General features: G+C 33.5%; 4 protein-coding genes across 7 annotated transcripts in view; 2 read left to right on the top strand and 2 right to left on the bottom strand.

Annotated features, from left to right (window-relative positions):
• The window catches only part of LOC104713186 (bifunctional nuclease 1), a 2,677-nt gene extending 1,109 nt beyond the window's left edge, over positions 1-1,568 (top strand). For 2 of the 3 annotated variants that reach the window (XM_019229469.1, XM_019229470.1), the window contains exons 4-10: positions 84-133; positions 225-281; positions 375-440; positions 553-627; positions 712-830; positions 930-1,021; positions 1,170-1,231. In XM_019229469.1, coding sequence (XP_019085014.1) covers positions 84-133; positions 225-281; positions 375-440; positions 553-627; positions 712-830; positions 930-1,021; positions 1,170-1,231 — 521 coding nt within the window. Of the gene's footprint in view, positions 1-83; positions 134-224; positions 282-374; positions 441-552; positions 628-711; positions 831-929; positions 1,022-1,169; positions 1,237-1,310 lie in introns of those variants that run through there. The other variant, XM_019229468.1, reaches the window with a different exon arrangement.
• On the top strand, positions 4,532-7,917 carry LOC104713185 (phosphatidylinositol/phosphatidylcholine transfer protein SFH5). Of its 2 annotated transcripts, none has more exons than XM_010430253.1 (13): positions 4,532-4,692; positions 4,880-5,192; positions 5,280-5,379; positions 5,462-5,728; positions 5,821-5,898; positions 6,002-6,103; positions 6,199-6,248; positions 6,333-6,432; positions 6,535-6,627; positions 6,712-6,825; positions 6,908-7,022; positions 7,104-7,471; positions 7,563-7,917. In XM_010430253.1, exons 1-13 carry the CDS (start codon positions 4,659-4,661, stop codon positions 7,659-7,661), a joined length of 1,833 nt encoding a protein of 610 aa, XP_010428555.1. In that variant the 5' UTR covers positions 4,532-4,658; the 3' UTR covers positions 7,662-7,917. The 2 variants fall into 2 exon arrangements, with proteins under 2 accessions (XP_010428555.1, XP_010428554.1); XM_010430252.1 differs by having other exon boundaries at positions 7,098-7,471.
• On the bottom strand, positions 8,042-9,174 carry LOC104713184. The gene has a single exon (XM_010430250.2). It carries the CDS (start codon positions 9,127-9,129, stop codon positions 8,284-8,286), a length of 846 nt encoding a protein of 281 aa, XP_010428552.1. The 5' UTR covers positions 9,130-9,174; the 3' UTR covers positions 8,042-8,283.
• LOC104713183 (50S ribosomal protein L31, chloroplastic-like) lies at positions 11,838-12,666 on the bottom strand. Its single transcript, XM_010430249.2, has 2 exons — positions 12,542-12,666; positions 11,838-12,444 (listed from the first exon to the last, which is right to left on the bottom strand). Exons 1-2 carry the CDS (start codon positions 12,608-12,610, stop codon positions 12,052-12,054), a joined length of 462 nt encoding a protein of 153 aa, XP_010428551.1. The 5' UTR covers positions 12,611-12,666; the 3' UTR covers positions 11,838-12,051.

The raw sequence follows: 12,789 nt of genomic DNA, 5'->3' as shown, positions 1-12,789 counted from the left end.
AAGTTTTTTTTTTTTTTTTTTTTTTATATCTCACTCTCAGAATGTTTTCAGTTTCTTATTTCGTTTTGTTTTTATTATTGCAGTGGAGATGCCTAGTGTGTTACTCATGGCAGCAATGACCAATGTCCAAATTGTATGCTTTTATCGTTCCTTGTCTTTTCTTTTTTTTGGATTAGTGAAGAGTGATTGAAGAGAGGTTTTATGGTGTTTACTTGTTGTTGCAGGCAAGACCTACCATGTATCAAGTGGTGAAGGAAATGGTGGACAAGATGGGTTACGAAGTATGTCTTATGGTTTCAGTTTGGCCTCATTTTTGTATTCTCCTCTAGTCCTGAACATATTGTTTCATGAAAAATGTCTCAACTTTTCTACAGGTTAGACTTGTTAGAGTCACCAAAAGAGTTCACGAGGCGTATTTTGCCCAGTTATACCTTTCTAAGGTTTGCAACTGGTTGACTTAATACAACTTTCATTCAGTCTTGGAAACTCAATATCTATTCATTGTCTTGTTTCATCTACTAATTAAGGCTGCTTTTCGGGAAAACATTGCAGGTGGGTAATGCCTCGGATTGTATCAGCTTCGACCTTCGGCCTTCAGATGCAATTAACATAGCTGTTAGATGCAAGGTACGACATAACTATGTTTATTTGTCATCTCAGCTAAATGTAAATACGTATTCATTGATATATATCGTGTTGATCCATCTATAGGTACCTATCCAAGTGAACAAGTACCTTGCATATAGTGATGGAATGAGAGTCATCGAGTCAGGAAAGCTATCAACACCGGCACCTGCTTCAGATGGTTTACTATTTATTGAACAAGACCGGTAAATCTTCATACACCTAAAGATCGGTCTAACATGATCACATCTTTTTGCTGTGAATTTGAGTGCCACAACTTAAAACTCCGTTTCAACTTTGTGCAGACCAAATGGTCAAGCTTGTCTTGATACGAAAGAGTTCAATATTTTGAGCAACATGATGCAAGCTGTTGATGAAGAGCGATATGATGAAGCCGGTATGCTTATTGTCTCTGTCTATATCCAAAATGTTGCAAATATCAGACTGGTATCATCACTTACTGGTCTGATTGGGGGCTCAGCATTGAGATTTAATCAGATCTATGTATAATAGATCACTTACACTGTTGGTTCTATGATTTGCAGCTGAGTGGAGAGACAAGCTTGGCCAGTTTCGGGCCAAACGTAACCTGAAGAAATACACGTGAGAGAGGTAAGGAGAAATGAACTAAAATCCATCTAAATGACAATATCGTTTCTCGATGCTTATGTTTCTCCTTGGGGCAGCTCGATCAAAAAATTATTGGCTGTGTACATAACAAGAAGAAAGTCATTGGTCGGAATCAAAGTGGAGGAAGGAAGAAGCCTGAAGTGTCGTCTCTGTATGATGGGAGATCGAAGAATGCTTCTGCACTTTACCCATTTCCCAAAAAGGAAAAAATGTATAATGTATGTAGTGTGATGTGTACATATCACTTGTTAATCTATGCATATTAAGGTCGCTAATTAATCATAAGTCTACTCTTGTGTTCGGCGTTGTTTGTTTTCGTGCTTCTTTCTTCTTTTTAGTTTTTATTTTTCTTCTCAATATTATAATACAATATATTATTTGTTGTTACTTGCGGTTGTGTCAATCTTATAAGCAAGTTAGTATTATTAGTTTATTTATGTCAATGGATTTTCTTGAAGTGACAGATGGTTAACAAAAGTTTGGAAGAAAAAGACAATTTAGGTGACATTGCCGACATATCTGCAGTGTCTGTTTTGTTTTTAGTCAATGTCTCTAGAACATATCTTGATATATTTTCTTACATCAGAACTCACTCAATGTTTTATTATGATATTTTTCACGTAAATTATCTATATATATTCGTACTAGTTTACAAATAAGTTTTCTTTAATTTTTTTTTATATACAAATAAATTACAAATAGTTTACAAATAAATTATCTATATATATTCGTACTATTTTGCGAAGACATGTGTTTTCCCAAAACCATTATAACAGTATACGTAGTAATAAATTGGTTTTCGTTGAGCTAAATTGTAATTTAACTAGTTTACAATTCTTCATCGATTGAATTTTAGGTGAATCGATAATGACGGGCAATTCACATTATGGTACTATTGAAATAGCTTTTGCTATGCGTTTCTTTTGTTTTAGATTTCTTTTTATTTAAAATTTTAAATAAAAATAGAATATTTGTCAATTGAAAAATGGAAAAAAATTAAATAGAAAAAACGAAAATCCATATCCATACAAATAAAATATCTCGCAACATTCGTTTCATAGGACAAATTAGTGTGACAAGCACTTGTCAAAAGTGGGCTCGCAAAATATAGAAAAAAATATTTATAATAAATTAATAAGCAATGTTTTATTGAAAAAGCCAAAAAACAAAAAAAAAATAAGAAATAAAGGAATTTTTTTTTTAAACTGTGACAGGTTCAAAACAGAAAATCATGTAAAGTGGTTTTCAATAATACTATATAAACAACTCATATATGAACGAACACCCAAAAAAATTATAGCAAGGTCATGTAATATTGGATATCAATTTTTTTTGGAAAAAAGAGTTAGTCAGCTCACAAACTATAACCACACATACCAACTTCAGAAATGTATACACAATTACATAAATTATATGTTTTGCATGACCACATATACCAACTATATGATGACATATGCCTCAACATCACAACCATCTTATTCCGGTACACCGTTCATCAGAATCCAGTATTGACCAGCATTGACCGACGTTGATCGGCATTGACCGATATTGACCAATAAAAATATGTAAAATTTTTTTTTAAAATATTTAGAAACCAAAATAAAAAATTTAATTGAATTATTTAGAAATCATGTATGGTGTTTTATAACTAAAAACATATATGAATCCAAAATAAAGATATATTGTATATATATTCCATTCATTTAATCTTATAATAGTTACCTTTTTTTTTTTTTCAAAACTTAACTAAAATTGAAATAAAAATCATTTATAAGATATGAAAACTTAAATTCAAACCAGATAATCTTGTTGTAATAAATCAAATAAGAAAACTACTTATTTTAACATTATTAATTTAAAAACATCAATTTCTTACTTAATTTCTCTAAATATAAAATTAATATTATTTAATATTTTCGGCCACAAAAAATATTTCTACAACAAAATACTTAGAACCAAGCCCAATACATATCAAAATCATTATAGTTATTGAAAAATATTATACACTCATGGTAAAATAAAAATTTTAATATCTAAAAAAATTATTAATGATTTTTTATTTCAGTTTTATTAAGTTTTGCAATAGAAAAATATATTGCATATATGTTAATTCATCCAGTCTTATGATAGTTAGATTTTTTTTATTCTATTGCAATTAAAAATATCAACTTATTATTTGATTTATTTAAATACAATGTTTTTTGTTATTTAATAAAAGCAATATGTTTGATTGTAAACAACAAAAACACACAATATTGATTCTTAATATATAGAAGATAGAAGATCCAAAAAATTAATTTTGGAAAACAATATATTTGACTGTAGAAAAATAGTATATATATATATATGTTTATATATATATGTATTCAAAATAATTATTAATAAATTTTATTTAACTATTAGTTTAGCTTCAAAATTAAAATTATTAATTATAAGAATGAATATATTAAAGATGTAAACAAAATATTTAGTTATATAATATTGAATTTGTCTTAATTAAAAAAAATTATAAACTACTTGATATAGCAATTTATGTTTTTTTTTAATAGTATACACAAAAAAATAGAATATTTTTTGGGTCAATATTGGTCAATGCCGGAGTCAGTTAACCGGTGTACCGAAATTGTATGTTTATGGTGTTAACCACATGACGTCATATAGTTCATGCATATGGTCATGAAATACATATAGTTCGTGTAGTTGAGAGTACAATATTATACTTAGTATGTGAGACTATATGCTCCCTCATACTTCGTGTAGCTTGCCATCTTTTTCCAATTTTCAACTAGTTCACTAAATTTTAAGGACAAAAGAAAAAAATCAACTCGCTAACTTATACAATTTTAGATTTTGAATATGTTTAGGTCATTAGGTGACCTACTATGTATCATAGTTAGTAAGCAATTCTCTCATTATAATACATTTCAGAATAGTTCATTGTTAACGAATTTATATAACTAACAAAAACATTTTATAACGGTAATTGGCGCGCGCGGGAAATCATCTAGTTAATTTGTTTTTCCGAAAAATAGAAATAATTAATCAATATTTAAAATAAAATAGAACAGAGCAAAGCAAATACTATGTTTTTAAAGTCTTTAAAGAAGAAAAATGGAAAATAAAAAAATCACCGACGGTGTTAGCGTCTGCCGTTGGTGTTTTCCGGCCAACAACAGCAATTAATGTACCTCTCATAAGTCTAACGCAAAGTTTAAATAAAAATAAAATAAAAGAAGAATGACTTAAAAATATGAGGTTATAAAACCCCATCATCATCACTTTACTTGTCCCTCTTTACGTCTCTTTCAATTTCTCTCTGAAGAAAGAAGAATCGCTTCTCTCTCTCTCTCTCTCTCTCCCGATTTCGAATCCGCCAGTTCTCGTGGAGATCCCCTGATTCCCTCATGTCAGGCTCTCTTGATCGACTCGCGAGGCCTTGTGAGTTTAATTGATTTATTCACCTACCCCCCTTTCTCCGATCATCGTGGTTAAGATATATAGGTTTCGGATTGAGGATTTTAGGGAATTGAGTTTGAGAAACTGTAATTTGGATTGAGAATTTTGTGGATTTTTGTTGTTTATTTGAGATTTTGTTGTTGTTGTTGTTGTTGTGATTTTTGTTCAGGTTTTGAAGGGTGTTCGAGCAACGATGAGAGAAGAGAACGGAGGTCAGATTTCGAAGTTTCAGAGGATGAGAAGAAAACAAGAATCGGGAATTTCAATTTCAAAAAGAAAGCAGCGAAAGCTTCGAGCAAGCTCAGACACTCGCTTAAGAAGAAAAGTAGCAGTAGGAGGAGAAGCGGCGATCGTAATTTCTCTCTCACCATTGAAGACATTCACGATGTCGAGGAGCTCCGTGCTGTTGACGAGTTCCGTCATTTGCTCGTCTCTGAGAATTTGCTTCCTCCTACTCTTGATGATTATCACATTATGTTGAGGTCTGCTTTTTTATTCCCCTCTCTCACAATTCATGAATTGTTGTTGATGATGATGATGATGATTATGTTCAATTTGTTCACTGTTAGATTCTTGAAAGCTAGGAAGTTTGATATTGGGAAAACTAAGTTAATGTGGAGTAATATGATTCAATGGAGGAAAGATTTTGGCACAGACACAATTTTCGAGGTTATTTATATGGTTTTTTTTAATAATAATCTTAATATGCGTTTGAAATTCATGTGATGAGAGTTTGATTTTGTGTCAATAGGATTTTGAGTTTGAAGAGTTAGATGAAGTTCTGAGATACTACCCTCATGGTTATCATGGTGTTGACAAAGAAGGAAGACCTGTTTACATTGAAAGATTAGGACAAGTTAATCCAACTATGCTCATGCAAGTCACTACAGTTGAAAGATTCATTAGGTATCATGTTCGAGAGTTTGAGAAAACTATCAACATTAAGCTTCCAGCTTGCTGCATTGCTGCTAAGAGACACATTGACTCTAGCACAACAATTCTAGACGTCCAAGGCGTGGTAAGTAAAAGGACCGGATTCTTTTAATTTTCCCTAGTGTATTGTTTGTTTGATGTCCTGCATCTTATTACCTTTAATTATGTGTTTTGCAGGGATTCAAGAACTTTTCTAAACCTGCGAGGGATCTCATAATCCAGCTGCAAAAGATTGACAATGATAACTACCCTGAGGTATGAGCTTGTTGCTATTGATTTTGTAACCAAATGTGTGTTTTCATATTAGTTTAATTAAAGATAATGTGAGGTAACATTTCATATATGTGGCTATATGCAGACACTTCATCGTATGTTCATCATCAATGGTGGTTCTGGTTTTAAGCTAGTTTGGGCCACAGTGAAACAATTTCTTGATCCAAAAACAGTCACGAAGATTCATGTAAATTTACCCTTTTTATGCATATCCATCCACATTTCCACAAGTTATAATTATCTTCAATCGTATTCACTATTGTCGATGTGTTGTTGTAATAGGTTATTGGTAACAAGTACCAAAGCAAATTACTTGAGATGATTGATGCAAGGTAGAGACTTCTCAGTCCTCTTGTTTGGTTGACATGAGTCCAAAATATGATTTAGCTTCCTAACCACATTCGGAACTTTTTCAGCCAGCTGCCAGATTTTCTTGGTGGTACTTGCACCTGTGCCGATCGAGGTGGTTGTATGAGATCTGATAAAGGTCCCTGGAATGACCCAGAGATATTAAAGGTAAAAAATCGATTTGCCACAGCCTATTCTTTACTGTATTTTAGTTAAAGAGATTTACACAAATAGAGAATAATGTTACCTAACTGATCTCCCCACCTGTAGATGGTTCAAAGTGGTGGACCGCTCTGCAGGCATAATTCAGCTCTAAACAGTTTTTCTCGTATGTCTTCGAGCGAGAAGCCATCTTTTTCAGGGGTAAAGGTCTTCTGGACTTAGACGGGAAACTTGTTTTTAATAATATGTATCTGACAGTAACAATAATGTCCCCTTTGTCTTTAGATAAAAATGAGTGACACTTCCACAGCGGAATCAGGGTCTGAAGTGGAAGAGATGGCTTCTCCAAAAGTAAATAGAGGGATTCGTATTCCCAAGCTGACTCCTGTTTGTGAAGATGTAAGAGTTTTTTATTGTATACAAGCGAAAATCACAGTATGCATTTCAGATTACTTTAATTATTACCGGACCTTACTTTCAGATTAGGGCCAATGGTAGATCAAATCCTACTGATTCATCAGAGTATGATTCACCAATGGTGGACAAAGTTGTGGATGTTGCTTGGATGGCCCATGAAAAGCCAAAGGCCTCAGAAGGTAAAAGAGTGAAAGCTAAATACTATGATATGTAAATCAGAAATCAGAACAATGTAATGGAATATGTTGGTGCAGGTTCAGACTATACTCCCAGTTTTGGCAAAACAGGATTGGTTAGTCATATCTGGATGTGGCTAACCGCGTTCCTTGTAAACTTGCTTACGCTTATCGCAGCTGTGGCTCTGCCACAGAGTAAAAGACGCATTCAGTCTGAAACTTCAGTTCATGAAACAATCGCTAGAGAGTCTCTTCCCCCTTCACCGGCTTCTGCAACTACCACAGAGAGAAATGTGTTTTCTTCTGTTGTAAACCGACTAGGAGATCTTGAGAAACAGGTAGAAACACTGCACTCGAAGCGACATGAGATGCCTCCTGAGAAAGAGGAGTTGCTTAACACAGCTGTTTATCGTGTGGATGCACTTGAAGCAGAGCTCATCGCTACAAAAAAGGTAGTTTAAATTTCACTGAATTCCATGTTTCTTTCATTTATTGAGATAGAAGTATTTGTATATTAACTTGTATACTCTCCAAATGATTCAGGCTTTGCATGAGGCTTTAATGAGACAAGATGATCTTTTGGCGTACATAGACCGAGAAGAAGATGAGAAGTATCATAAGAAAAAGAAGGTGTGTTGGTGAAGAGAGCTTTGGGGTTTGGGTTATATACGAAATTACGAGAAGTGGTGATACGACTCTGCATTCTGAGTAGGTTGGTAATTTCGTATACACACCAATCCCTCCCTATATATAGAAGAGAACAATGTTTATATCCGGATTTAGGTCTCCTAAGCAAAGATTTGATTACTTTTGGGGGAAAATCAGAAAACTGTTTTTTTTTTTTTTGTTGATATTCAAAGTACATTTTTATTTATATATCAGTGACTATTTTCTCTCACTTCCGTCTCTGCTTTGCCTCCTATCGTATTTTTTTTTAATCGATATGATCATAATTTTCTCCATTTTTCTTGGTCTTATATGTTTATGAGTCATTATGAAAAATGCTGATGATTACAATGAGATAAAATATAATGTATTTATAAAGCAAAGAAAGATTGTAGTATTTCCGTATTTCAGCTTCATTGTGGTGCCTAGTAAAAGCATGATAAACCATCAAAGATGAAAAATTGAAAATAAAAGCTAGCGAATTCAGAAAAATAAAAAACCACCAGCATCATCTAATTTTAAAATTAACTAGGAAACTCATTTTGAGTTTTTTTTTTTACTTTTTTGACCCTATCTAACTCCAAGTCAGCTTTTTCGACTACCACGACACAGAGCCATAGCCATAGCCATCGCTAGTGGCAGTACTAGCAACGAGGTCATGTGATGACCTCGAACTTGAATATTGAACGACGTCGTTTTCGTGAATAAGGCTTCTCTTCGTCTCCATTATGAAGCTTTCTACCTTCAAACGAAACTCTTCACTGCTCAGCCTCTCCATCTCCACCTCCACCTCTTTCGCCGATTCCGTTCTCCGGTACTCTGTCACCGCCCCTGATTTCTTTTTCTTCGCCTCCGATTTCGTCCTCCTATAAATTCCCGTCGTCGTAACCGCCTTCTCCTCACTAGCCTCATCCACATCAACCTCCGGGAAATACGCCGGAACGATTTGCTTGCTCGATTCATCGTACTCCACCACATTCGCCGGAACGATCTCCTTCTTCGTCGTAACCGCCTCTTCAACCTCCGCCGTCGGAACAATTTGTTTGTTCGAGTCACCATCGACTTCCACCACTTTCTCGTCGGGGGCGGTTACGGTTACGGCGGGGGAAAAAGAGGTGTATTGCTCGTAGAGATCTGGTTCGTTATGACCACTACTACAACTACTCTTCTCGTCGTCGCTCTCGCCGGAGAGAAGGAAGATCAAAACGACGAGTAGGTTAGCGATGACGAAGGCGACTGTACGATCGGTTATCAAAGCCGATCCGAACCGGTAAATCAAACCGCCGACGGTTTGTAACAAAACCGCCACAGTCGAGAACCATAAGTAACAGAGAAAAGCTACGGCGGCTAAACGTAGCATGTCGCGGAAGCTTCTACGGTTGTTGTATCTCCTCATCGCTTCCGCTTTCTCCGCTTCAACGCCATGGTACTCAAACTGCTTCATCTTCTTTTTCTTAACTCACTCTGTTTTTTTTTTTTTTTTTTTTTTTTTTTTTTTTTTTTTTTTTTTTTTTTTTTTTTTTTTTTTTTTTTTTTTTTTTTTTTTTTTTTTTTTTTTTTTTTTTTTTTTTTTTTTTTTTTTTTTTTTTTTTTTTTTTTTTTTTTTTTTTTTTTTTTTTTTTTTTTTTTTTTTTTTTTTTTTTTTTTTTTTTTTTTTTTTTTTTTTTTTTTTTTTTTTTTTTTTTTTTTTTTTTTTTTTTTTTTTTTTTTTTTTTTTTTTTTTTTTTTTTTTTTTTTTTTTTTTTTTTTTTTTTTTTTTTTTTTTTTTTTTTTTTTTTTTTTTTTTTTTTTTTTTTTTTTTTTTTTTTTTTTTTTTTTTTTTTTTTTTTTTTTTTTTTTTTTTTTTTTTTTTTTTTTTTTTTTTTTTTTTTTTTTTTTTTTTTTTTTTTTTTTTTTTTTTTTTTTGTTCCGTGAAATTGAAACAGAGAGACAGAGTAAATGTTTTTGGTTTTGATCTGATGAATATTAATAGTATAGGTTTGAGAAAGTAAATTACGATTGAGATTTTTTTTTTTTGTAAAATGATTATATTCTGGGAAAATGAAAGGGGAAACTAAACGATTCAGTGATATTTTCCGGGAAAATTGAAACGGGAAAGTGAAGCGGTTGTTTTAGGAAGAGAGGAGATACACTACTGACACACCTCTGATACGATATAATAATAATACCATCGCAGCCGCAGCACTTGTCTTTTTATATGACTCTTTTTGCATTTTTCCCTTAATTTTTATATTGTTTGGGTTTTTTTACCTAATTATGTTTATTGTGGACACTCAACCAATAATGGTAGAGCAAAATACATAGTAATTGTTCTTTTTTGGTTTTTAGTATTAAAATGTACTGGTAGAAAAGAACCTAGAGAATGAATACTTTAATCTTCAACATTGTTTTGTTTTGTCTCCCTGTCAATGACAAGAAAACACTGATTAGTTTGATTACTACTACTAATTTTCCATAAATAATTAATTATAGCTATCGACACTATTTTCACTATATAGAAACTTGCACGAAGATAAAAATGTTAATAGTTCACTTATGCTATCTCGTTCGTATATACTGAATATATTTCAACTTACTATAAAATTAACAATGCCATCTGTAACGAAATATTCGACCGACTGGGCATTTTTGAGAAATTAAATAATAATGGTAATTGATTACATGGACAAAAGAAGGACTTAATCTTTGAAGAATACACGTGAAAGTCACGCGCCGACGCCGTCAAAGTAAAAGAAGAACATTATAACTTACAACACATTTACGAGGTTCATGGATCCCGAACAAAAGAAAAGAATCGGAGACAATGGTCGAGAACCACGTGAGATCATAAGATGAGTCACGTGCGACGGAGAAGAAAACTTCTTACGCATAGCCTATGCAAAATATTTGTATATTAAGTTGATACTACTAGCTTAATTCATAGTAATGATAGTATAAAATATAGGGGGAGCTAGTAGTGTTTATTGCAGACAAAAGCTGATTTGGCATATCGACAGAGCTGATCACTGTCCCCGAACAAACAAACGAATGCATTATTTCGACAAATTAACGCAACCAACGATTTGTATTGTGTTCCAACATTATTAAAAGTTTGTTTCATTTGGATTGTTCCAACATAACCAACAAACTAATTATAGATGCGGTTAGATATATCGTTTCACTAGCCCGAACAGAGTATCTTTCATCATTTTTATGCTAGGAAACAGCAGAACATTAGTTTATCCTCAAATACCTTCTTTTAGTGTGTGTGTGTGTGTGTATCTACCAGTTTTGAGCTTTAAGATAATTTACGTCTCCGGATCACACAACATTGTCAATTTAAAAGGGATCTACAACTTCAACATACGAATTACTAGTTACATAGTGTTTGTATATGAGCATAGTTTAGTTCCTGGTTAGGATTGATCCCACATTGTTTGACGTGAGCCACCTCCAATTTTATTAAGTCATTACAATTTTTGACTCGGTCTCAGTTTGATTTGGTCTCACTTTTCCCCTATAGGCTATAACGATGTAACTTGTAAGTACATCCCTTACCCAAACTGCTTAGAAACACACAATTTCATGGTGAGGTTAATTGGGCCGCTTCTTCCTTTCACACAGTTCTTAATATAACCGATTAAAAGCCCACGTGTTTTTCTTTCAAACTTGAATGAACTTAGTCACACCGATACAGTATTAGCAACACCCCTCAAAAGAGTAGTTGTGCAAATCTTCAAGTGCCAATATATGTCTTTTATATCCCCAAGTAAACCTTATTCCTAACCTACGGTATGGCCATACTCCAAGATTGTGCTCTGCTTACTATTAGTAAGACCACTGCATCACAGTACATGTTCTGCCTGATAACTTCAGCAGACACTTGCATAGACTATGACCCATGTTCAACAAGCCGTAAATCTAATTGAAAAAACGATCTCAAGCAACTAAATCAACACAACACTTACACATAAACACCGATTTGACACACTAGTCATAAAGTTCATGCCATAACTTTCCAACAAACTGTGGCAAAAGCCTCATCCTTTCTTTTATTTGCAAGAACACAAGAATCAAAGGATCATTTGCTATGTTTCTCTAGCCATCTAAAACTAATGTCAAACTCAAGAATCACAAGCTAAAAGCTTTTATCCTTCAGCTGTCCACTACTTGTAAGTTGTAACATTGCTCTGAGATCACTAAATCACACATAGAGATAGCAAAGTTCCAGATTTCATCCTCACTCTCGAATTACACATAAACAAGACATAAATCAAATTGCAATTCAGAAGAGCATTAACATAAACAATTTAACAGCCTAAGCAAGTATCAAATTCAAAGGCATAAGTTTTTTTTAACCAAAGAGAAACAAAAGTAACTTATCTCATCATTTCTTCTTGCCTTTGCCAGGACCTTTACCTTTCTTAGTAGGCATAACAATCTCACCTTTAAGAACAGGAATCTCCATAATCTCAGAAAGCCCAGCGAACCTCTTACGAAACTTCTCAACTTGATCAGCATCAACCATCAAAGCCGAGCGGTTCCCGAGGTAAAAAGGATGGTTACCTGACCAAACATCAACCACATACTCTTTCTTAGTTCCTCCAGTCGTCATCACCAGCTCTCCGTTACAGTAAACTTTGGCGTCTTCGTGGAACTCTGGATGCAAATCTTTCTTACGACATGTTATTTGAACCACCGGCGTATTGCTGCTGCTGCTGCTTCTCGCCGATTGTTTCCCTTTTCCTTTCCCGCCGCCAAACAATGCCGCCATAGCCGGCTAATTTTGAAAAAAAAACCCCAAAATAATAAATTTAGTGATTTTTGAGGGAAAGGAAGAAGAGGAAGAAGGATGAGGATCAATAATGGAGCTTTACCTTTCTCAATTCCATAGAAGGAACACATGGATTGATTTGAAGAAACGAGTTCGGGAGAGAAACCGCCATTTTCGCCTTCAGAGCTTACCTTACTACTCTTTTTCCTGGTGTAGAAGAAACGATTAAGTTAACGATGATGGATAAGAGAAAGATGAAGTTTTGTGGATTTACGTGTATGCCCCTGAATACCTCAATGTTATTAAGGGTAATAACGTAATTTACATAGGCCTTTTTTTTTTTTTTTTTTT

This window comes from Camelina sativa, chromosome 9 (assembly GCF_000633955.1).
Source record: "Camelina sativa cultivar DH55 chromosome 9, Cs, whole genome shotgun sequence".
NCBI classification, from domain to species: domain Eukaryota; kingdom Viridiplantae; phylum Streptophyta; class Magnoliopsida; order Brassicales; family Brassicaceae; genus Camelina; species Camelina sativa.
The sequence above is the reverse complement of the archived record's forward strand: the minus strand, read 5'-3'. Positions and strand labels throughout refer to the sequence as shown.

Coding starts and splice junctions, on each gene's coding strand:
- LOC104713185 (XM_010430252.1), top strand. CDS start 4,659: ATGTCAGGCTCTCTTGATCGACTCGCGAGGCCTT. Junction 6,104..6,198: donor AAACAGTCACGAAGATTCAT/GTAAATTTACCC, acceptor TTGTTGTAATAG/GTTATTGGTAACAAGTACCA. Junction 6,433..6,534: donor ATGACCCAGAGATATTAAAG/GTAAAAAATCGA, acceptor CCCCACCTGTAG/ATGGTTCAAAGTGGTGGACC.
- LOC104713184 (XM_010430250.2), bottom strand. CDS start 9,129: ATGAAGCAGTTTGAGTACCATGGCGTTGAAGCGGAGAAAGCGGAAGCG.
- LOC104713183 (XM_010430249.2), bottom strand. CDS start 12,610: ATGGCGGTTTCTCTCCCGAACTCGTTTCTTCAAATCAATCCATGTGTT. Junction 12,445..12,541: donor CTTCTATGGAATTGAGAAAG/GTAAAGCTCCAT, acceptor TTTCAAAATTAG/CCGGCTATGGCGGCATTGTT.